Raw genomic sequence first — 25,751 nt, forward strand, 5'->3', positions numbered from 1 at the left:
CCTGATACTTGTGCTGAATCCCCAAACTGCCCCGAGCTGAAGGAAGGTGTTGCATTTTACAACTATACAAAGTCTCTGTGGGTGACGTAAGACAAGTTCACCATTTTCCCAACCCATATAAATTAAAACCATAATTAAAATTGCAATTATAGATCATAAATAATGCAATAATTACTGAGATCAAACTAATATTGCCAATATCAAAAACAGACTGCATGTTGGTCTGTGTTTCTATTTACAGACAGCAACATGCAACATGACCTCAAATGCAGCCTGAGCTTCACAACCCTGTTCTGGCTGCTAGCTATTGCTTTGGGGGTGGGGGGGGGGTGGAAGCGTTTCCTTAAAACAACTATCTAATCATTCCCTGTGAGAGCATGTGATGAGCTGGAATTCATTTCCATCTTTATGAGAAATCTGTATGCATAAAACACTCACAAATGAGGTGTCAGCACAACAAACGCTCGCAGATGAATCAGGATAAAAATAAAAGTGATTTTTTTTTTTCGTGCTATCCTCTTGACGCAGGTGTGCCCGGGACTTTTTAATTACTGCATTCACATGTTTCAAATGCAGCTGATCTAATCCTAAAGTGACGGAAATTAAAATGGCTGCTCGATGAACCCCTTTCCGACTTTTCAGTTTACGGTTCAACAGGCGTGTCCTGGCAAAAACAACGCGATCCCATCATCCTGTGTGTAGCAGTGCTGCCAAAGACAATGTTCAGATTCCCCGAAAGCCCCCTTGAAGGAAAAATAAAGCAGCTCAAGTGTGGGACTCCAGGACTGCCCGAGATCTGAACCCCAAAACATCAGCAATCTTGAACCCATCAAACGAACTCCCACAGGCTGCTTTAGCAGCGCAGGCCGATGCAGGGGAAATGTAATGAGCGCAAAGCACTCAGGACTGCGGCCGGTGCAACTACAGAGGTTGTGTGGGCGGATGCAGTTCAGGTGGGGTCCCAGCAGACGTGGCTCTTGAGCGTTTGCTCGACCGCAGACTCCTACGGGAGACACCACTCTCTTTGTCTTGTGCTCAGATGCGGATTTAAGACTAGGCTTTCACCGACACGTTCAGTCTGAGATTCATATACATTTGCAAAAAGGAAAGCACCAGCCCCTAGTCTGGCTGACCAGAGATGTGCATAGTACAGAGAATGCTGAGAATTCCTGATTTTTTTTTAAACCCAACACACAGCAAAACAGGCAGGTGGGTTGTTACATGTTCACCCATGGTCTTCCTTCACATCACTCGTTTGAACCAGGTTTTCTCCATTCTAAACGTGGCGGAGCACCCCCTAGATTCAGCCGCTCCACTGCCCGAGCCAGCCGCTTTGCTGCGCCCCCCAGCGCCGACACCACAGTGGGGGCCAGAGCATTCAACAATGTACATGAAATAGACTCAACAGGACGCATCTGGGGACCACTACCAACCAATTTTAGTGTGACACTGGTGAAAGAGCAGAAATAAAATACAATGCCTGCTGAGTGACTACAACATCAGTGACTAGATTTTCACACTGCAATTCTATGGAACATCTGATGACTGTATACTAATTTCTATGCATAGACTGAGACTAATTTCTATGCATAGAAATTCAACCATTCCTTTAGAATTTTTGTTTACAAGCAGAAATTTCTTCTAGGTGTAGTTACAATCACATGCTGGGTTTATTTAATTAGCATATATAAAAGACGACCACGGGAAAGAATTTTTTTTTTTTTTGCCCTCCCCCCACCTCCTTTGGAGGACCATATAAATACTGATTTATTTGATAAGTGAATCAAACTGATGCAATACAGAGCAAAATTAACAAAAAACAAACAAAAAATACAAAAAAACCCCAAACCTGAAATATTTAAATATAAAGCAGATACACACACACACACACACACACACACACACACACACGTTATTCAAATGTAAGAAACCATAGACCATAAACCATACATAATATAGTACAGATGAGTATGATTATGATTAAGTGCTTGGTTGGATGTAAAAGGGATTACAAGGCAGTTTTAAAGATACAGGAAGAGTTGAAAAAAAGTCACTATAATTATTGTGATTCTACTTCAAAGTGCAGCTGAGGCCTGTTCTTGTGACAGATGATCTGATAGCAAGTTTAGTTTAGTTTTATAATAGAAAGGCTGTTTTTCCAATTTAATAAAATTATTTTCTTTGCAACTGTTAAACATAATAGTATTACATATATGTATATATCTTTTGAAGGAGTATTTATTATCCGATCATCTTCCAAGAGACAGAGAGAGGCTGGAATGCTGCATCCCAGGAGCAAAGAGTTTACTGGTAACTTCTTTCCAGAAGTGGTTAACTAGTGGCCATGTCTATAGGGTATGGCAATAACTGTCTGTGCTGCTGGTTGTACATTGCATACATGTCTGCATTAGTAAATCCCAATATCAGAATTTTATGCTTGTACTGAATTTCTGCCTATTTGTTTGGATCCGACCTCCCCATTTACTGATATATATTGGCAAATGTATGGTTGAGTTTGTAATACTAATGAGGGAATATCAACTGAAAGTAATGTTTCTGGTATCAGCAAATTTATTTATTTCTTCTGAGAGAGGATGTGGTTTAAGAGGACTGTCAATAATATTTATTTTAGATTATTTTTAGATTTTTAATTTTTAATTTGCAGATATTGTAGAAATTGATTCTTCTTTATGTAGTACTTCTAATTCTAGAAATGTCAAAATTTTGTATTAATTAAAAGATGATCTAAGTAAGTCATTTCCTTTTCTCTCCAATTCTTGAAAAAGACAGTGGTGATTTGTTAATTAGGAAATCTGGGTTATGCCACATGGATGTATATAAACAGGATGTCACATGAGTTTGCTGCTTTATTAGATTTCATTGCTGACATTCTCCATCTTGTCAAATGTTGCATGAGTTTGCTTTGTGTTTTTTTTTGTTTTTTTTTCCAGTAAAACTTTTCATATTATGGTATCCATTTTCTTAAACCATTTGGCAATTGGTTCAATGGAGATCATTGCAAATATAGTTAATTGTTGGTATCATAAATTGGTAAGTTCATTCAGCAATTTAATCATCTTCAACTGTTTTCAACATTGGTATAAAGTATAAAGTGGTATAAAGAAAAGAAGAGAACTTATGAGAGTAACATTCTGGCTCAGCCCATATATGGGTAGAATTTTAGTGCATCAGTCCTGCCCATATATGGGTAGAATTCTAGTGCATCAGTCCCGCCCATATATGGGTAGAATTCTAGTATAGCAGTCCAGCCCATATTTGGGTAATATTGTAGATTTATTTAGTTTATAGAATAGTCAGAGATTTGAGATTATGAATTTATAAGTTGAACTGTTCCTTTAACTAATCTTAAATGGTTTTGAAATGCAATAACACATCGTATGCATATAGACAAACTGTGTGTTGTTTTGGCTTGTAATACATGTTCTGTCATCATTTAATCTTTTGATGGCATCTTATGGTTCTATATATAATGAAGATAATGGAGAGAGTGGACATGCTTGTCTGGTACCACAAAACAAATGAAAGCTCTGGGATGTTGTTGTCAGTTATTACTGATGCTCTGGGTGAGGAGCATAGTGGTTCAATCCAATGTTTGAAAGATTTCCCAACACTGAATATATGTAGTGTATTAAAAAGGAAGTTCCAATTAACCTTGCCAAAGGCTTTTTCTGCATCAAGATACAACACGTGTTTATTTTCCTGAGCATAGTGGATTATGATTAAGACCCATCATGTGTTATTCTAGGATTACCTTCCTTTCATAAGACCAGTTTGATCAGAACATATGAGATATGGTAATACTGTTTCAAGTCTTATTGATAGCGCTTCACTGATCATTTTAAGGTCTGTGTTATTAGTGATAGTGGACACTAACAGGAGCACAGAGCTGGGTCTTTATTTGGTTTGAGTAATAGTGAGATTATTGCTGTGTTCATTTGAAATGAATGTGCTTTTAATGTTATTAACCATAGTGATGAAAAGCAGAGAAAATGAAATATGATCAGCCAGAAACTCAGTTGGACACCCATCTGAGCCTGGAGCTTTATTATTTGTCAACTGGCTGATTGCTTTTTAAAAAATTCTTCCGCATTAAGGGGTAGATGCAAAGCCTCTGCTAGTATCTGGTTTATTTTACAAAGTGACACGTTACTGAAAAAGCTGTTAATATCTTAGTTGTATTTCTGTTTATCTGAATAATTGTAATTGCTGAAAGGATGTATTTTCCTTATTTCTCTTCAGTTTATTTGCTGAATATGTTCGTGTCATAACTGTGACATCTTAGCACCAAGTTTTAATGTTTGCCCAAGATGGGTTATCTTTCATTCCTCCTGTTTTTTGTAACCTGAGTATGACATGACTTTCCAGTTTCCCAAAGAAGTAATGGTGATATTTACAGATAATTACTGCTTTCCAAAAAGGATGTCCACTATTCCTCAAAACATTTATTCAAATGACTGTCTTCAAGCAGAGATGCATTGAAACAGCACCTTTACCTTGTTGTGGGTGTATGCTTATTATAAAGAGTAAAACGAATTGGTGCATGGCTAGGGATGACTACCGTATGAACTGTTGATTTTGAAATATGCGGTATAATAGAGGTACTGGTTAAGAAATACTCAATGCAAGAGAATGTATGATGCACATGAGAAAAATTGGTATATTTTCTGGCAGAAGTGGTGTTCCAGGGTTTTGTTCAACATGTATCTGTCTGAAACAGTGCTGAAGTCACCACCTATAATGATAGCAGAAAGTTTAATAATTTTGGAAAGAAATTATGATAAAATATTGGGTCATCTGTATTTGAGCCATGGAGATTTGCAGTGACTGCCTTCACCATTAATAGTACCATGAAGGATAATAGAGAAGCCTGCTGGGTCAGTTATAATAGCTTTCTGAGTCATTGAGATGTTCTTGTTAATCAAGATTGCTATGCCACTCTCTTTGGAATTATATGAAGATAAATATACTTGAGTAAAGTGTTGGTTTTCTCGTGTTCTGTTTTTAAAAGACGAGTCTCATAATAAACATTCATCAGCTATCATCTATTCATCAACTTGTGAAGATGCGCAAAGAGGAATTCTAACAAAACAAAAACAACAGAATTCACATTCCAGTCCTGATTTCTTGGTGATAACATCAACACATCATTGGTATAGCATCCCACACCACTACAACTGCCATAACCATCCACTTTAAGAGTGCAGTGACATTATATCATTAGTTGCATACCAAGAGCAGCCATGAAGGAGAGAGAAGAGAACCTGCACAACAACTTCCGTGACCTTTTGCTATGCGTGGAGGTCCATCGTTAAGAGTGCAGCACAAAAACGCTGGCTCATAGCACAGGAGTGAATAGGGAGGGGCACAGTTTGGGGCAAGAGCCACAAAGAACGTGAAGATGTCCACCGTATCTAAAATAGTATGAGTTGTTTAAGTTTATTGCACTTTGTGCATCTCTGAATCTTTTGTAAACCTTTCAACTGTTCCGTGATGAAAGTAAAAGACGTAACTCATAGGAACTGAATGCTTCAGTCTAATAAACAGATTAGACCATGAATTTTAATTAGATGTTTTCGACAGACAGGCATCTTGAGACAGCTTTCCCCCACATTTTAACATGTACTCTGTTGAGCCATTTGTTTGACTACCCATGAATGCAGAGACTGTTTGATAGTTAAATAAGTTGATAACAGTGTTTAATTCCTTGAACGGACACGGGGGTCAGAGAAATTGCAAGGAAGGCAGCATGGCTGAATGTGTGCAGGAGCTAAATATCACAGCAAGATACACGGTGAGAGTGTGTCTAAGAAATAAGACTATTATGACTATGATTATTAATTTCTCCCCAGTAAAACACTGCCTTGAGTATCTTGCACGTATAGAAGTGCTAAATGGGAATAAGGGACCAAACAGAGTTGTGCTGCCAAGGATTAAATTTACCTTTTCCACAGAGAAGTTGGTTTCCTGTTTGCTTTGGTTTGTTGTTGCGGATTTCTCAGTGAAAACACAAGTGACTTGTATCGCTCAAGGGACTGAAGTCAGGTTGCAAGAGCACGCATACTTGATTAGTGAAGGAAGTCTAGATGCTACCAGCAGCTGATTATAATGATATAGTACAAAAAGCTTAATAATAAATTCTGAACTTTAAACATAACTCCTTTAAAGTTGAACTCTCAAAAGAAGGAGGTGAAATGAGGTCTCCAGGACAGGATGAACATCAAAAACGGGCTGTTGACTAACATTTCCTTTTTGAGCTTCCCACTTTCAAAAACTCTTCACCTCCCCTCAACTCCAACATCAAATTCCCCTCAAACTGATGTCATATCATACTGCAGTGCACATTCAACCCACATTACACAGCCCAAGCCAAGCAAATAAAATATACAAAAATAACTCAGATCCTCATCAACAAAAAGTCATTGATCACAGAGAGGGAGCATGAGAACGAGAGCAAGAGGGAGAATGAGCAAGCTGCTGGCAGGTCACTGGGCAGAGAGTGTGCTGCAAACATTAACTGAATAGAAAAGCCAGAGGTCAGTGGGTCAACGTAAACAATGTGCCGGGGTGATTAATGAGTGTGCAAGTGGCTTTGTTGGCGTGGGGGGTGGCACTGGTCACTGGTTGGTCATGGAGTGACCCCTCCCCCCCCTCGCCATCTCTCAAGCATGGAGGAGCAGCAAGGAAATGCAGCTAGGCGCACAGCAGGAAGGGCAAAAGGTCAAAGTTTTAATTAGGTGAAAGAAAATGTCAAGGGGATGAGGTGAGGAGTGCTGTTTTGTCTTGTGCGTGAAGTAGGGGCAGGTGTGTGTGTGTGTGTGTGTGTGTGTGTGTGTGTGTGTGTGTGTGTGTGTGTGTGTGTGTGTGTGTGTGCGTGCGCGCATTTAAGTTGTTGAGTGTATGGGTATATCCATTTAAGGCAAAAAAATAGGAAATGCATGGGTCATTACTCTCCCCCTGTGCACGTGTTCATTCAGCCCTATTAAACGACCATCAAATCAAGGCCAGAGAGGAGAAAATTGTCAAGAAGGCGGGTGACAAAAATGCTACAAGAAAAGCGGTTTGGACCAGTGAGGACTGAAGGCAGTGTGAAGGCAATATCCTGGCCTTCTGTCTAAGCCAGCTAGGCCCTACACCAGCAGTAATGATACACTCCAGTCCCAGCTAATCAAAGGGGCATTCTCAGGGTAACGTTACACAGCATGGCCCAACGCAGCGGCTTGGTGAGAGGGAGAGGACGCAGCCTTCAGACCCCTTGCAATGCACCCCAACATCTCACAATCATTAGGATAAGAATCTCTAAACCAAGCAAACTGCAACTCAAGCGCAAGTTCCAGCATTACTCAGCACACATTACAGACAAATGCTAATCATGAGAAGAGCCTGGATGAATGTCATTAGACTATTATGACTATGATTATTAATTAATGAGAAAAATGACCAAAAAAACCCCCCAAAAAACCTTATGAAAGTACCAATGTGTCAAAGGTTATTAATTGGAAGATGTGGCATTGTCTTAAAAACAGCATGTACTTGTCAACAGCTCTTGTTCAAAAGTGTTGAAACTTACTTGGAGATGGATCGGCTCGTGTGTTGCCATGGGAACAGGACGCTACCAACAGCAGCGCGGTAGCTGTAGATTCCCAGGAGACCGAGTGCCAGGGCGATCGTGGACACCAGGGAACAGTGGCGCTGGACCAGTAAGAAGATGAGCAGTAGAGAGAACACAGCCAGCACAGACAGGAAGACCTTATGTTCTCCACTGTGGAGACATCACACACACACACACACACACACACACACACACACACACACACACACACACACACACACACACACACACACACACACACACACACGGTAGTTTGTCCATGGAAGAGAAAAGAGCAGAAGATGCATGACCCCAGTCCTTATCCAGACATGCACATAAAGACCAACTCACAGTTGGCAGTAACGAGGTCAGAACTTGTCTGCAATTCAACTTTAGCCTAGCTGTTTGTGTCTACAACTTAGACATGTTGTCTTTTACTGAGTTTTGATAATCTGGTGTAGTTGGATGCACAAAACCATACATAAAGGAAGCAGGTAGTACATGTACATTCACAGAATTTTGCAGATGCTCTTAGCCAGAGTGACATATAAAAGTGCTTTGTCATTTATTCATAGAATGCATCCTAGCCAATATAGTAGGTGAGAGTCACAGATACCATCGAACTAGAATGCTGTTGAAATACTGGGATCAATGCTGATGCCTGGAAGTGCAAAACACATATAAGCTCTATAACAGACAACAATCAGTGCAATAAACAATACCCTATCATTGGTACTAGAGTTTTAGTTAGTCAACATAGGAGCAGGATCAGTTGTCATTTAAATATCCCACAAATAGATGGGTCTTCCATCTGAGTTTGAAGACTGCTCTCTGGACAGCCACTGGAAGATCGTTCCACCATCTCTGAGCCAGGACAGAGAACAGTCTTGATGCTTGTCTTCCATGAGACTTTAAGAATGACATTTCAAGCCGAGCCGTACTTGAGGTTCGAAGTACTCGAGGTACAGATCAGGCTTTGACCACTGAGGACATCATGTATGGAGGGGCTGGTCCATTTTTGACTTCGTAGGCAACCCAGAGCTGAAACAGAACAGTACTGGAGGAGCATATGGGAGAATGAATCATCTCACAACTCTAGTACTCAGTGATTAAGAGATCTTAGCACCTCAGTAGCCCAGAGCAGAAACCAGTAAGCAGATGTCCAAGAGCGGGTTAGAAACCTGAAGAAGCCCTTGGGCATCCCTGGCCCAGACACGAATCATGTCCACCGGCTAAAGAAACATCTCTGCCCGGTGGACTAGCAGAACAAATGAAACAATTGCGAACAACTAACCCTGATTAACAGAAGGCAATACAATACTGGTCGTGAAGGAAGCCAAAAAAGGTCAAACACCATCCAACTACAGACTGAACCTGCCTATCCAAAACATGGAAGCTTCCATCAGGAATACAAGATGCCAAGCTGAATAATCATACATGCAAGTGCACGAGTGCTGCTCAAAGGTTCAAAGCTCCACCGACTGACAGCTGTTCACCAGAAGCCCCAGAGTAGGCGGGTGTTGTCTGGAACAAAAGCACTGTCTTAAACGACTCAATGCCACATACCTGGATACTCAAATTTCTAGAGTCAACACTACTTTCATTCAGAACACTGGATGACAATTATTGAAGCCAACTCAAAGACAGTTCTGCAGGTCACCATAAAGTGTGTTTGTATGTATGTATAAATACATAAATAAATAAGCAAACAAACAAATCTGTTTGAAGATTCTAGGAGAGTAACCACAGCGTGCTGTAGTAAGAGATTCAAAATTGTAGTAAAAGTACAGAGTTTCCAGAGAAATAGAACGTTTCGGACAGAAGTCCTTCATCAGCTGAGCAAACATTTATTTATTTATTTATATATATATATATATATATATATATATATATATATATATATATATATATATATATATATACATACATATACACACACACACACACACACACACACACACACACACACACACACACACACACACACACACGTGTGTGTGTGTGTGTGCGGATGCACTGTTCCCACTGCTGTTCTGCACAGGCCTGAACCCTCTCAGTAAGTTCATCTATAGGAGGAGTGGGTACACGTAGATGACATTGAGCTATGTGCCAAGACAGAAATAGACATTCACTTACTGATCCACCTAACCAGGATCTACAACAAGGACACAGAATTGCCATTTGGGCTGGAGAAACTGGGCAGCTGATACAAAAAAAGAAAAAAAAGTGATCAGGACAGAGGGAACTAAACTTCCACAAGGTTGTACTGCAGACTTGGAGGACGGCTACAAATTTCTGGAGAGTCTCCAATCACATAGGAACTATATTACAAAGTATAAGATCCATTGTCCAGGGTTAGACAAGAAGCATCCATGAATATGTCCAAGCACTGGTGGCCGAGGAAGAGCTGATAAGGGGCAGAGGACACTGACATAATCCTAACAGCAGCTGCCAGGACTGAAGGACAGAATAGCCGCACTAATCATTGCAGCTCACGATCGAGCACTGAGCATTAGGGCGATCGAAGCTGGAGTGCACCGGAGCAGAGTAAAGATGCAGACTGTGCAGAAGAACCTCTGAGACAAACCAGCAGGAGCAGGACGAAAGATGCTGACAGGGAAAGCATACACTTGTCGCCTGATTCATAAACACTACCCCTGCGTGGTGTGGGAGACGTGGCGGTGTGACCGATACTGCTTGCGCACACAGCATTTGCACCGTGGTGCGGTACAGCGGGCTTCCTGCCAGGAACTGTCGCCATCCTTTTCCCAAATGGCTAAGCAATCAAATCAGTTCCTCAACTTGTGATTGGTCAATTCTTTTTAGCCTATGGAAAATATTCATGTAGCACAAAATTAAAATAGTATAGTTTGAGAACACAGATACTGCATAATTTGTATGAGTGCTGTCATTTGTATTTTTGTATAATTTTCAATGGATTTCATAATTTTTTTTTTTTTACTAACTATGCTTTACTGTGGAAGAGCATCCTAGATGCTGCTCTGAAGCACTGCGAAATTTAGAGGAGCAATCACAGTTCTTTTCTACATGCCGCACTGTTCACATAAACAGCAGCCTGACCTGTTAACATGAGCGCTAAAATGAAACCTTCAACCTTCAACATTGCTCACGCCATGCAGAGGGAATGTGTGAATCTGGCCTGAGAGAGACAGGGATCGTAGGAACATATACATGGTATAACTTCTCAACACCCAACTTGGGGCTGTGACCCCTAAGCTGGAGAAGTGGCTCCAACAGTCCCCAGGAATGATGTCAATCTCAGTGCAGAACGGTGAAATCCTAGGAATAGTTAAAATACTGCACTGCACCCTCAAACTTTGAGGAAAACGACATGACCTCCCACTGGAAGGGTGAGACAGCAATTTATTTATTTATATATAGATAGCAGAACAGTGGTGAGTATCTGCTAGAATGCAGGACAAGTGGGTTCTGTGCAAGTGTCTCAGCCCTGAAGGGAAGCAACTGATGAGTGTGTGTTTGTCAGATCGGAGGCCAGCCAAGTTCAGTGTGTGAGCATGGCTGTGTGTCTGGAGGTTTACCGAGCAGGCTCCAACATGGGGGCCGGTGCACTTTCCACTCATCTCCCACTGCGATGGGGGGGGGAAAGAGAGACAGAGAGAGAGAGTGCGAGAGAGAGAGAGAGAGAGAGGCCCTGTGCTCTTAGAGGGGGAAGGCTGACAGAGCGGTAAAGCAGACAGAAACGCTCCCACAGGAGTCAGTGACCCGGATGACTCCCCTCACCTCCTCAATTCATCTGAGCAGAGACCCACGGAATTCCAACCCTCACTGAGGAGGAGACAGGACTGCCTGGGTTTGTATCTTTTTATTTGCTTATTTTAATAAATAAATCTGGCCTGGAGTACTACTCAGGGTTCCTACACATTTTCCATTTCAAAATTCCACACTTTCTAGACTTTTTGATAGACTTTTGACACCTGAGATTTGACATCTGAGTACAAATAGATGTAAACTAAATATTTATTACGTAAATAAAACTGTTAACATGCATAATGCATCCTGGCTATGTATATTACTGTTCTCTCCATATGTTTGTCTTTTTTTTAAAAACAAGAACTGCAAATGAGTTAAATAATTTATTATTTTCTCGACATCTGTGCATCCTTGCTTATTCAGTGTGTCCATGGAAACGATGATGCACACAGCCGTATGGTTTCCTTATGCAGAAAAGCTTTTCATTTCCGATAACTACATCATGGCAGAACACTACTTAAATGTTCAAACAAGCTTACTGTTTGACTATTTCTGATCCTATGCATATATGCAATTCAAAGGTACTGTTGCATTTTCTTTCAAACCAATAAGGTCATGGATGTCCAGATTCAGTACAGTTCTAAGGCAAATGGGGCAGAGCTATTTTACAAGCTGTGACAGAGACTCCTCTAGAAGCGTGTCCATACTTCTCTATACTGTGTAGGAAACCTGACTGCAACATGTCAGTAACACCTATCAAACTTCAACCTCCTCAGAGAGTGATCGAGAGTGAGAGAATGGGAGAGAGGGAAAGAGCGATAGAGAGAGTATGTGTATGTGAGGGTGCCTGCCAAATGGATTTAGTGAACAGCAGGTATGTGACTTGCAGTACTGGATGTTTTGGTAGTTTATAATTCCAGCCACCTGTGCCAATTCAGGAAGCTCAGAAGATATTTAAAATATCTTAAAAATACTCCACCTTTTTCCAGGTGAATTTTCTTTTGTAGAACTTGGAGTGGAGCTCTTTTGAATTAGCACAACAGTATGGCAGCATTCATCAAATTAGTCTGTTCAAACGATATATCTGGCATCTAGAAACAGGATGGCACCTGCAGATTACTCGACCACGTCTAATACCGAAGGAGTTTGCGATTCATTGCCTGCGAGAAGAGAAATGGTAACTGAGTGCACCATCTCAGAGGGGTGCGTTCACATACGGTCTCCTGTCTCAATGTCGTCTCCTCCATTCACTGTTTCTGTCTCATGAGCAAAGGCAGGCAGGCTCTTGAAACCTCCAGATAAAACCCTGTCCAACACGGTCCTCTATTTGCATTCCTGCAAGATGTCAGCAGGAGCGGTGGGGTGGGGTGGGGTGGGGTGGGGGGGGGTGAGAAAGTCTGTTTCAAAGAAAGCGGTGCCTGATCTGGACGAGTCTCCTACTGGGCAAATGAATTATTCATAATTGCAAAATCCAAACAATAATCAGAATAAGTAAGTTCCAATCAGAGAGAAGGAAGGACAAATTATAGAGGACTTAAACGATTACAAACAGATAAAAAAAAAAAGAAGCAACGATGTCCTAAAATATTCTGCATTTATGATTCAGCCATGATCTAAGAGGCACATGCACACAAATGGACATACAAATGAACGTGCGCGCGCACACACACAGACACACACACACAAAATGCCTGCGATCACATCGCACATGCACCCCAAAAACCAGTTCTCCAGCATTTCAATTACGTCCAGCAGCTCCTCCACTATGAGAGACTGGAACGTTAACATCTGCTCATGATCGGAGGCTCAAGGCCCACTCCTGCTCCTAACGAGAGGAAGCGCTCTGCTTTCTGACCCGACGGTGGCAGCCACGCACAGCCTGGCCTCCTACCCCCACGACCGCGGACACCCCACGCCGAGTGACGGGGAGCTGCCCTTACCGGCCTCCCTATAAACAAGTGTGGATTTGCGATGAGTGGGATCATGGTTATTTATAATCTGCGGTGGTGGGTGACGAGAGAATATGATTTTATTTTGGGTTTTTTTTTGTTCTGGGTATTGAGCTGCATTGTCTGTGGAAAGGGAGCATCACAGACACAAAACTGTCCAGTGGCATTGGGAAAAGTGTGTCCATAGTTTTTTACATGTTTCTGAAGGGGGTGGGGAGGTGTCCGTGTTTATTCTTGTGCAGTTCAACCAAGATCAAAACATGAACAAAAGGCACAGTTTAGCAACAAAATGTCACATTTCCCCCCAAATGTAGTCGAGCAGCCCAGACATGTTTGGTGTCCAGCACTTCCTTTAATACTTTTTGTCAAAGAACTACAAACTACTATCTAGGTAGCAAGTACTGGAAGTCATTTCACCCAAACCCTTTCACAAATGCATGTTGAAATCTTCATTTGCTTGATTCAAACCACATCATGGATCTTTTTTTTTTTCAATTTTAAATTAACAGATTCTAAATAGAATAAAAAATTTAATAAAATGGTATTTGCAATTTTTTGGTCAGAGTTGAACTATTTTGTCATCCACATAACCGCTGGCAAAATATGATTCCACCATTCCAAAATGGTCTCCCCTATAACGTTAAAGCTGCCAGCAATATGGTGCAGGTCTGTTCAGTCTTATAGAATGCAGCAATTCAATGTGCCCTAAACCACACTGGCAAGTCAGTGAGACGCTGAGTGCTAACTGAATGTGCTGTGAAGCATGTGAGGAAATTTATTTAAGGAAAATCTCTTAGGTGGAGTAGCTTCCAATACACGCTAGCTAGATCGGTCCCATAGCTCCACAGGAACGCTAATAAAGTAAACGTCAGGCACCAAACATGTCTCTGCGGTTCGGCTACGTTTGGGTTAAACAGGCAAACTAATTAAATTGTTTTGCCAAACCACTGCTTTAAGGTTTAGAAACTGTTTATCTTAAAATGCCCTCCTCTGAGAAGCTTTGTAAGCTGATAATCCACAGACATCAGAGGGGAATCTCCATTAAAGGCTGCAGCATCACTCCCGGTAATGTTAATGAGCACGGCTGGTCCCCTGTGTGCGGCAGTCTTGACACCTCTCCTCCTTCCTCACTTGAGCTTGAGAGCAGGCAGCTCTTTGGCTATCTGATAGGGTTTGGACAGGGTTAATGGGCCGTAGGGAAGGCTGGCACACACCGGCCTGTACGGCAGCCAAACCGTATGTTAGTGTGCATCCACACACTCGCACATACATGCACACACGCGAACTGTGTGCACACACACACACGCATGTGCACACGCACGCACGCGAGCGCACGCACACACACACACACACACACACACACACACACACACACACACACACACACACACACACACACACACACACACACACAGTAGAGAGCTGGAACAGGCTGAGTTTCAAGGTAGGCTTTCAAGGATTATTAAGTACAGGAAATGTAGGAAAGACAGTAATTTTATGCATCCTTTTCTAAGTTTTCTCAGCGTTTTAAGCCAATTTGTTTTGCTCAAGTTTATCCATTCAGAAATTTAAAAAAAAAATTCTGATCTGAGTGCTGCCCTATGAATTCACCAGGCTTTCATTAGCAAGGCTGGCTTCCCCCCACACTGTAAAAAGATGCTTAATTGAACACAAAGTTCTACCAGGAGTTTTTAGAAGCTTAAACATGAGATCAGATCTGGGCAGTGCGAGACTGTTTGAGGTTACTGTCTAGAGTTTTAAAGCTTCGTTGAGTCCTAAATGAGCGTCAGAGTCTGCTGGGCCATGCAGAGTTTATGTCCAAGCATGGAGCTCGCGAGCTGAACCAAGGCTCGGCCAATTAAAAACGGACTTTGTGGGGCTTTTTAATGAAAGCTGGCTGCCGTCAGAAACAGACGCTGTAAGACTAGATGCAATATGGCATGGCTTATGGGGGGGGATCAGGAGAATGGCACCGCTTCAGGGAAGGCTGTGCGTCACTGTAGGTCAACGGTGCAATTTATAACCACCCACAAAGCCTGGGTACCAGCAAATATGCATGGAGACTTATCCATCGTCAAAAGCTTCTGATGGACATCACCGTGAAAACTCAAATCAATGGAGAGTCACTGAACATGACAACAAATGCATCATCTTGCCGGGAACTACAAGCATGCTAAGGACTTCTCTCTTACTTGTTGAGCCAGTGGCCCAGATCAGGTAGGTGTGCCCACTGAACTCCGGTCTGGTTGAGAGACCTCAGCAGCCGACAGCAAACCAGAGTGAGAAGGGGTGTGGTCAGGGCGAGCCACTTCTCCGCCCCCAAGCTGACGCCCAGCTCGGTTGCAGGGGAGAAAGACGGCCGGAGCGGGTCCCCGTCAGTCGTAGACGGGAGGAGGGAGCTTTCCTCTCTCTCCTCACCCAGGACTCTCCTCTCCTTGAAATACTTCCTGCAGACGTCCTGGAAGACGGCCAGGCACAGGGTGTTGAGCAGGAAGTACCAGGTCTGGTGCTCCTCCTCTATGAAGCTACTGGCACCCAGGCTGAGGGTTTGGCCGACTGTGCCGGTCAGCAGCAAGATATCCAGCTCGGACAGGGTCCAGTCCAAAGAAGACTGCAGAGAAAGAGGGGAGAGCGAGAGAGAAAAGGTAAGTGACAGAGAAAGAACACAGACTAAATTGCTATCATATAAATGCATGCACATGCACGTATACACACGCACAGGCACAAAGGCATGAGTTCACAAATGTGCACACACACATACACAATGGATTTTTGCCAGAGCTAAGGACATGCTGAGAACTAATTAAAGGAAATAATTAATTTATTAACAGAAATAAATGTGTTAAGAGCCTGGAATGCAAGCAAGTGTAAAACTTGATGTCAGTTGAAACCACTAGCCGTGCAAGATGCAGCAGTGTAACCTCACCCTGTCATCTAACCCCACCCAACCCCACCCTACCCTGTCATCTAACCCCTCCCAACCCCACCCTGCCAGCTCACCCTACCCTGGCACCTAACCCCACCCAACCCCACCCTGCCAGCTCACCCTACACCGGCACCTAACCCCACCCGACCTCATTTCTGTGTGATGGCTGCAATGCTTTGATGATACAAATGTGTAAATTTGTCATATCCATAAAGCATATGTCGAACCGAACTGAGTAAGAGTAAGCATGAAAGAGTGCAAGAGTGAGTGAGAATGACAATGGGAAAATGTTAGAACGAGAGTAAGAAAGCGCGAGAATGAGAGTGAAATTAAAAAGTGAAAGAGTAAAATCAAGAGTAAAAGTGAAAGTAAGAGTGAAACAGTAAGAGTACAAGTGAAGGAGTGCAATTGAAAGTGTAAGTGAATGTGCAGGAAAAAAAAAAAAAAGATTAAGAGTGAAAGAGTGAGAGACAAAGACTAAGCTAAGAGGGTTGTGTGGGCGTAAACGCAGACATGAGAGCAGAACACGACTACCGGCTGAAAATGGAGACCACACAGAGGCTGCAGGCACCTTCAGAGTCAACTACCCATACACGCACAGCCCCAGCACAATCATGCCCTCAATCATATGGATCTCCACGAACCAGGGGCTGCCAGGCTGAGCCAGGCTGAGCAATAAAAGGCAGATGAACACACACACACACACACACACACACACACACGTGGGTAATAACGCACCACGTTTACTTGATTACTTTTTTGAATGTATTTTAAGAGTTGTTTTAATAGAGGGTACTTTATACTCTAGCTCGAGTTAATTTGCGATGTCAAAAATTCATCATCGTTCATTCTGTGACATTTAATTATTTTATTTTTTACATTTTGTGTGTTTCGCCACATGTCAAGTGTGATAGGGTGTGTGAACTGATGATCACTGTGTGCCACCGCTTTGCTTCATTAAGTTAGACAATTGGACAATAGACCGACATAATAAACAGTGAACAGGCACATTTTCCAGTGTGGGACTCATTTATGAAAAGTAGCTTGCAATATATTCTTTTCTCTGAGGCTCACGTATCAGTGTATGAAATCGGTGCCCCCTCCTAATGTGCACTATTAATATGAAAGTAAAGTGTGGTCCAACGGGCTTTTAGCAGTCTACTTAGACAGGAGGAGGATTTTATAACCGATTACACTCACATAACCTTATTAGGCTCATGGAAAATCCAAGGAAAGTGGAGCCCCCCCAATGTGGTCAGATTATTACTGGACACTGAAGAGGGATGTTCAACATTGTACACATTATTAACGTAATAACAGCCTTATTTATGAATAAGCAATATATACTTATTGTAAAATTCGCATAAAGCTATGCCTTAGCTATAAATTTAAATGTTGCGCTTGGTGTTGAATGAGTTCTGATGAAATAACTCATTACTTGAATCTTTTCAACAGACACTTTCTTACTTTTACTTAAGTAATAATTTACATGACTACTTTTAAATAATAATTACTCAGGTAGAAGTAAAAGTAACAGTACTTGAGACTTCTACCCACCTCGGCACGCATACAGAGACACATCTTAATTCTTCAGCAGGCTAACAAACGCACTAACAAAAGCTGCGTTCCTAGTGAAAGAGCTAAGAGAACCATACACTCCTACTCAGGACATTACGCACATACCTTATGAGGTTTCGATTAAAAAAGAGCCCATTTACAGAGCGAAAGCCGCTCAGAAAGCTCGGCCATAACTGCTTACAATCGAAGGCTAAATATTTAGATGCACGCAGCCTACAGAAAGGTTCATCTATAGAGTCTATTCATCATGGTTAAATAAGAGCATCACCGCAGCCCTGTGGGACTCTACGCAGTGTCTGTGCTTCACCATGCGCTCTGGGGAAGACTCGTGAGCATATGCTGTTCTGCTTGGTGACAGTGAAACAGCTTCTGGAATCATTATCCTAAGTCATGTACAGAATTCCCACTCCGCATGCACATTCGCACGCACGAACACACAGTAAAACACACACACACACACACACACACACACACACACATACACACACACACGCGCATGCACATACACATACATGCCATCGTGCTTTGTGTGGTAATAAAATGCTAATTAGCCACTCTGTGACTGGGTAGTGACTGGGTCCATCGTGATGGATTCAGTTGTGTGTAGCCACGGCACCAGCTACCTGGAGACCAGGTACACCTTATGGAGGTGACAAAGCCTCCCTGCGGCAACCAACAGTCTGCCATCTATCACCCAAGGCAATGCTGCACAGTGCGTTTAGCCAGGGGGAAAGTGAATTGTGTAACCCAAACTGATGTTTGTGTAAACCCAGCTGGGGGTGGGGGGAGGCGGGGAACGAAAGACAGGAGAGTGACACACTCTCACTCTCTCTCTCTCCCTCCTTACACTCCCCAAAAACATTTGCCTCAAGCGGACTGGATGTGCCCGTTTTGAGGAGATTTGCCTGCAATCGTATCTCTGCCATCCTCTTGCTCCAGTCACCTCTACTGGTTCAGCAGTGAGAACAAGACATTGTGAAGTTCGGGGGGGGGGGGGCACAGCCTCCCTATTTATATGCTAATCCAGCCAGGCGCATGCGGCCAGCGTCAGGACCTCCCCTGCTCCCTCTGACTACAGAAGGCATGCGTTATCAAGGCAGTCAGAGTGCTCGACGCCGCCTTGCCTACATGCCACCAGCGTCTTATCTAGAACGGCGCCTTTGGACGGCCAGAGCGGCCTTGGCGGGCGGAAAAGCTACAAACGGATGTCAGGGATCAAGGTTTGGTTAAAAGCACAAGACGGCGAAGGCCTGGCCGTTTCTCGCTGGCGTTCTTGTCCCCCTCGGCGCCCTGCCTCCCCTCCCCAGGGCAGGAGGGGTTGCTTGTAGACGCACTCTGGCTAGCCCCGAAAATTGGGCAGTGACCTGCTGAGCCAGAGCGTCTCAGTTCACGTGTTCCGGCGTCCAGGATCAGTCGCAGCCATCCTTGCCTCCCTCTTGCGTTTCACCTCCAGCAAGGGTGGAAAACCCGGTTATTAGAAAGCAACATCATTATTAATGAGGACAACTACCCCACTAATTGATCGGGTGGCAAATGATCCCGAAAAATTAAATGCCCCGGCGGAATTCCCCAATGCGGTGTTCTCTTGAACGGTCAACACGCTCAGAATGGACAGGAAAGGCCATCTCATTTGCAGCGAAACAGAACCGAAGCCACAGAAACGTAGCTCGATAAAAGGACTGCACAAGGTCTCTGTTGACCATGTTCAACCAGCCCGTAGCGCGGTGACACTTGGGGATACTTAAAACTACTTCACTATAAAGCTCTAATTAATGCAAGTGTTTTCACTGAGAAAAGTGGCATTCGACACCAGCTTGTACAATCCAATGTCGTCATTCTTCTCAAAGTGGTGCCGTTATTATTGGACTGAAGGAAGCATGCACGAGAGGCTGCATGCGTACGCCCGTCTCCTCACTGATCGACGTCACCGGGCACTTGTGACCGGGTCTGGGCCAGGAAAGAGGAGCCGGCAGTCTCAGCGATGTTCCCGCCAGCTACAGAGCAGACGTGGCCTGAGGCAAGAGACAATGGGCACACTCCAAAGACACGAGCCGGGTCATAAACTAACACATGCAGCATGTGCTTTATTTCAACTCTAATCCCACTTCATTCCAGGTTTTATTTATACTCGGGGCTCTGCATGGTCGCACTCCCTCGCTCTCTTTTTTCTGCTCCTCCTCTTTCTCAGGCTTTTAATATCTCTCCCTCTCGCATGCATGCGTGCGTACACACACACACGCGCGCGCGCACACGACTTTATATCTCCTGATCATCCCAGTTGCACTTACTTTTACTGTCAGCATTTTTGTGTTTTCCTGTAGTGTGCATGTAGGTGTGAGTAACAAAGACAGACAGACAGCTAGAAGGGGTGTGTGTGTGTGTGTGTGTGCGTGCGCGCATGCACCAGCGTGCGCACGCAAACACAAAAGTGAAAGATAAAGAGGTCACTCCTCACCACTGAAGCAGTAATTAGAAGAGCCGGCCTGTTCCCATGTCATTAACTCTGGGAACAGACTTTTTTTTGTAATCTAGTTTAAAAACTCCTTTGCGCACTCGACATGGAAAGGGTAAAACCGTTTCACACCACATGTTCACATGGAATGTTTTCTTTATAAGGGCGGCTTATTCTTGAGGAACAGAGCCATTCATTAATAAGACCCTTGCCTCGGAGAGGCAGCAGAAGAGGTGTTGAGAAAGCTTGGGCTTTTGAAGGAGAAGGGTTCAGAAATGTGGCCCCGCGTAGCAATAAAGTAGCGTGGCTTGCTTTTCATGGCTCGCGGACCAAAAGGTGAACCAATTAGCAGGTGAACCCTCGGCCCTGCACCAGGAGAAGGGGCAGGGTGACGCTGCCCTCTTTCTCATTTCCCCTCACTCGTCTAGAGTTATGGCAGAAAACGGGGTTGCTCATGGCCCTTTCGCTGCTGCGCGAAAACGGGACGCGGTGGGGAGGTTCTGACAGATCGCTCTCCCGGGCCGAGCAGCTCGGCTGAAGCTGGCCAGTGCTTAAACCGTTCCTGGTGCCAAATGGACTTTTTGGGGGCGCGTCAGGTCAGGATCCAGAGTGCCATTAAGCAAAATGGGGGCTTAAAAGTTTCAGCTGAGAAGTTTCAGCTCTGAGACTGACAGAGATGTGACGGATGCGGGTCAGAGTGGGCCTCGATGGCATGTGGGTGGGCACCGGTGGGCCTGATGTCGCCGTGACCAGAAACACTGAGCATTGCCAGCTCATCACGTGCAGCCTTTCCAGCCTGGAGCCTTCAGTTCACGCCTGGGTGGCTGAAGCAAGCGCCTAAGCTGCCCACACGGCCCCCGGTGAACTGATCGGACCGCAGAAGTCGTCGTCCACAAACAACCAACCTCCCCACGGGCCCAGGAGCACTCACCTTGGGTCGCGGATCTCCGGCGAGCCTGAAGCGCTTGCCCGCCATTGCCGCCAGGGAGCAGAGCAGCGCGGCGACGAAGAGGAGCGCGCTGAAGGCCAGTGGCCATGGCAGGGAGCAGAAGTAGCAGTTGGCCTCGGCGGAGGTGCACATGAGCACGTGGGTGGAGCAGGCCAGGAGGCCCAGCAGGCAGAAGGGCAGCGAGAGGCAGGCGGGTGCCAGGGGCACGTCCACGCACGCCGCGCCGCCTAGGGCCTCGGGCATAGCCAGCAGCAGCAGGGCCAGCACCTGCAGCACACAAATGGGGTAAGGGACACTGTTGAACTAGCACATGAAGATCAAGACCGGAGTGAGAGAACACAGGATATATTCAAACATGCCACATAGAATAAAGACCTGCAATCAGCATAGTACAAATCAAATGTTAGCTTTAGTTAATAATGGCAGTGGATCAGCTTGCGTTCCATTCAGTTCACTTCGGCACATTATGGGGTGGCATTTTCTCCTACCTACTTCCAGCGTAATCCGGCTGCCTGAGCCTCGTGGCTGGATGGTATACGCATGGCCTCCTGCCACTCTCCTGCTCCGGTCCGCCGTTAACGTGTGTGTGTGTGTGTGTGTGTGTGTGTGTGTGTGTGTGTGTGTGTGAAGACTGAGCAGATGCACGTGCAATCCCTAAACTGTGAACGTGCTTTACTGGGAGGGACACATCCGCATGTGCTGGAGAAAGAACAACATGCGAGGGAAGCGAATATGCGAAACAACTTCTGATTGGGGATCAGATTCCAACTCTCTCTCACTTACAAGCTGCTGAGTGCTTAAAAGACAGCACTGATCTGGGAGAAAGATTTCCTTATCCCTAGCTGCCGAATGAACTCTGCTCACGTGGGGCCTATCCGTAGAGCATCGACATCTGGAGGACGGGCCACCGCGTCCTTGCCAGTTTCACTCATACTCATACACACACACACAAACACACACACACACACACACACACACACACACACACACACACACACACACACACCCCCTCCCCCCTCATCCTGGCTCTGCTGCGCTCCCTCGTTTGTACTTCCCTTTCTGTGGCTGGGGCACTGCGTTTAACGAACCACCTCAAAGACCTCTGCAATTTTTGCAACGCAGTAAACCTGCCCCCCCCAAAAATAAACACCGCCACCGAAAGAGATGGGTGAGGCCAAGTCGGAATCTCCTGTCAGTGCATGGGCACACACACACACACACACACACACACACACACACACACACATGCGCTGAGCTTTGGCTGAAAACGTGACATCGTTATTAACATAAAACGACAAGGATGGCTTTAGGGCATGTGGCGCCCTGAGCCTTTTAGAGCCTTCCCACACTGTGGATTCCAGAAAGAAAGGGTTTAAATAGGATTGCAAAGTTTCAACATGTTTTGATCCTAAAATGATCAAAAAAACAAGCAGCCGCACCCCCAAACTAACGGCAGTATCCGTCCTTCAGTCTGCCAGCCAGGAATCGACCGAACTGAAACGCCCCAACAGCTGCAGGAGTTTGGTGTTCAGCGTCACGATTTTGTGTGTCATTTCCTCACGCTTTTTTCCCCTCCATCAAATGACCCATTTAAATAATAAAACGCAGATGGAGTGGAGGGAAAACAAAAACCTAAAAATAAAGAAGCATGCCATCAAACGAGTTTTTTTGCTGTTCTGTCGGTCGGGTAAGCAGGGATGTGCGAGCACTGTTGATGCGTGTGACAGACGCCACGTGGGAGCCGCGCCGCGCCGGCCGGATCTCGTGATGCGCATTCTTCCTTTGAGTCGGCGCGAGGCGGCGTTCTTTCGGAAGTTTAACCTCAGGAGGAGGCGGCTGTGACGGCGAAGAGGACGAAGAGACCGATGTTGGATGAGCGGAGCGGCCGCCAAAAAAACAAAAAAGAGCTCCACTGGGCAAATCTGCTGACTTCCGGAACAGCCACGCTTCATTTAACACGATGATTAAACAATGCTGAAACAGAACGTAGCCGCAGGGGGTGTCACCTCAACGCCACCCTCGGGCAAAACACCTTAACAGACCGACGGCTGTGAAAAGAAGCCTTTATAGTGAAAACCGAAGTCCATTTTCTCAAATTACAGGGGCCTTAACTGTTGAAAGTAAAATTTTACCATAACGCTCATTACTGATTATGTTTATTATTGATTATGTGCATGACATTTAAGACGTTCTTACCATGGGAAAATGGAACTTCTCCCAAATTAACCAAGCTTAATATAATAGTCCTAATTTATAATAGTTTTCCCTAATTATCTTGCATTACAGTAATAATTTAGACGTTCATTCTCCAGGTGGCGGATTAAAGGGCTTGACAATCCTGAGCGCTTACTCTCATTTCAGACAGCCACCTTTGACAAAACAAACCATTCTGCAATCCCATAAAGGTGTAATCAATTATTAAAAGACTGCAGTCTACAGTCAGTCAATAAAAGTCAAGGAATGCTGGGCCTACTGGGTCATGTGATCTTCCCAAAATACAGCGGGTTCTCAGGGGGTGCTCGGCTGGCCTCTACTCACTTCGAATAGCCCCGCAAAGTGATTGGGAAAAGGAACCATGCTGATCATAATTAGTGGTAATTATAATGAAATGGTGATGATTAGTTTAATACAGACCAGTGTTAACATGTTAACACTGGTCTAATTCTATGGTTAGCTTTCAACTTTGAGATGGTGAAAAAAAGGTGTTTCGGTCAACCGGCGTGAGGAAAAGTCACAGCCGAGGTCCGATTCTCCAAAGTGGCCATCGAGATGAGTTCGGCGAGTTCTTCAGAGGCCATGAGGAAAGAGGGTCAGACTAAAGACTAATGGAGCACTTAATGACTTGGCTGAAGATTGACTGCGGGTGCAGGGGGCAGGGGGCCCTTCAGGCTAAGGCCGTCTGCTCACCTTGATGCCGCACCAAGCTAATGCCGCGCTCCCCGCGTGCCAAACCACTATGCGGCTCTGACCAAGGAATCTTTGACTGCAGCTGCCGTTTTGCCCAGTTATGCCAATGGACCGTCAACCAGAGGGGGCGAGAATCTGACACCAGCGAACGTCAAGCACGTCTCGGATGTTTTTCAGAACAGGAGGTGCACTGCATATTTTAAGATAACCAGCCGCAGAAACCTCCCTGCCTGCTTTAAGCCGCGATGGAACTTGGGATGAGGAAGAGGACAAGATTAGTCCTGCTTCAAAACGGAGTGCGTGCGCGTGTGCATTGTACCTCTAAGATGAGACCCATGCCTACAATCATGGAGTACATGTCGTATCTGCCTAGCTGCTTGCTGAGAGCCAGGCTCATGGACTGCAGAGCTTCCAGATACTGCTTCAGCACCTTCCTGCCCAAGTTGCCCAGCACCTCGGAAGTGTTGCCTTCCAGATAGAGTTTCATCCAGTTCCCATGGGCCTTCTCTGCCACGCGGAACAGCTCATAGCCATCCTCTGTATCAGACACAAGAGAAAAAGGGGGAGAGAAATTCCCTTAAAGTTCTGAGAGGGATAAAAGAGAAACAAGAGATGAGAAACCTGTAACCAAGTGTAGGTTAATGGCGTACGGCTACCTGTGGGGGCACTGCTGCATTTGGGAGCAGAGAGCCAGGGGACCCTATGAGCACCAACGGATATGCCACCTTCATAAGGCGCACACGTGGCTTGCATGTGGGAGCTGTGTGTTCTATTGCTACAGCCATCAGTGAAGCAAATTTCTACGGCGCTACCATGAGATCTGAAATGATCGTGGGCTAGATCTATTGCTGGAGCATCTGAATACAATGGGAGTGCTTGTACACACACACACACACACACACACAGCTCATTCTCTGCTTTTCAATGCTTCTCCCATTACATCTTTTCAATGTTTTTTGCCATCTCTCCCTGTCTTTCTTCTCTGGCACGCAGGCAAGCACACGCAGTGAGACGGACACGTACATTCTCCGCTCATTCTCTGGGCCATGTAATATTCCCACGTCGCTCTTCTGAATTTCATATTTTCGCCTGGCTTCTCCCAAGCCCTCCTGCTCCTACATCACCTTGGTGTGCTGCCCACGTGAATAATAAGGGCATTATGGTGATGAATGGTGGCTCCCATTATGTTAGCCGAGGGCAGGCGTACCCGCACGAGAGAAGATGCAACAGCCCGCGGTCAGCAGCATGAATCACATGGGCACCGCTCAGCCTGGACAGTCACTATAGACCCTAGCTTTGAGAGTCCACGCTCGGCACATGGCAGGGTGAACGGATGTTTCAGGTCGAGGACCAGTTGCGGGGTTCAAAAAAGTCGGTGACGCTGGCATCCAGCCTTTGAAAGATATTCAAGAGTTTGGCACATTTCACCAACACGTTCACCAATGGGGTATGGAGAAATGCATTAGATTTCAAACATGAATGACTCTCCACAATCACCTAAAGGGCCTCTCAACCTCTTGTTTGTTGGTTGGTTGATCTGTTGCCTCACTAGAGGTTTGACCACCCCCCACCCCCCAACTCTACCCCCGTATCATGCAAACACAGGCTAATTTGCATATCAGTCAGAAGGTCCCTTCTGGTGAAACAGT

General features: G+C 44.9%; 2 protein-coding genes across 2 annotated transcripts in view; both read right to left on the reverse strand.

Moving 5' to 3' along the window:
* LOC113581450 (GPI ethanolamine phosphate transferase 2-like) overlaps positions 1-21,763 on the reverse strand; it is a 34,540-nt gene extending 12,777 nt beyond the window's left edge. Inside the window, exons 1-3 of the mRNA XM_035532013.1 lie at positions 21,178-21,763; positions 15,483-15,901; positions 7,589-7,780 (exon numbers count right to left, since the gene is read on the reverse strand). Coding sequence (XP_035387906.1) covers positions 7,589-7,780; positions 15,483-15,901; positions 21,178-21,438 — 872 coding nt within the window. The 5' untranslated portion in view covers positions 21,439-21,763. The remainder of the gene's footprint in view (positions 1-7,588; positions 7,781-15,482; positions 15,902-21,177) is intronic.
* Positions 21,764-21,771: 8 nt separating this feature from the next.
* Positions 21,772-25,751, reverse strand: part of LOC113581496 (GPI ethanolamine phosphate transferase 2-like) — a 32,378-nt gene continuing 28,398 nt past the window's right edge. The window contains exon 7 of the mRNA XM_027016675.2: positions 21,772-24,639. Coding sequence (XP_026872476.2) covers positions 24,389-24,639 — 251 coding nt within the window. The 3' untranslated portion in view covers positions 21,772-24,388. The remainder of the gene's footprint in view (positions 24,640-25,751) is intronic.

This window comes from Electrophorus electricus, chromosome 12 (genome assembly GCF_013358815.1).
Source record: "Electrophorus electricus isolate fEleEle1 chromosome 12, fEleEle1.pri, whole genome shotgun sequence".
Lineage (NCBI taxonomy): Eukaryota > Metazoa > Chordata > Actinopteri > Gymnotiformes > Gymnotidae > Electrophorus > Electrophorus electricus.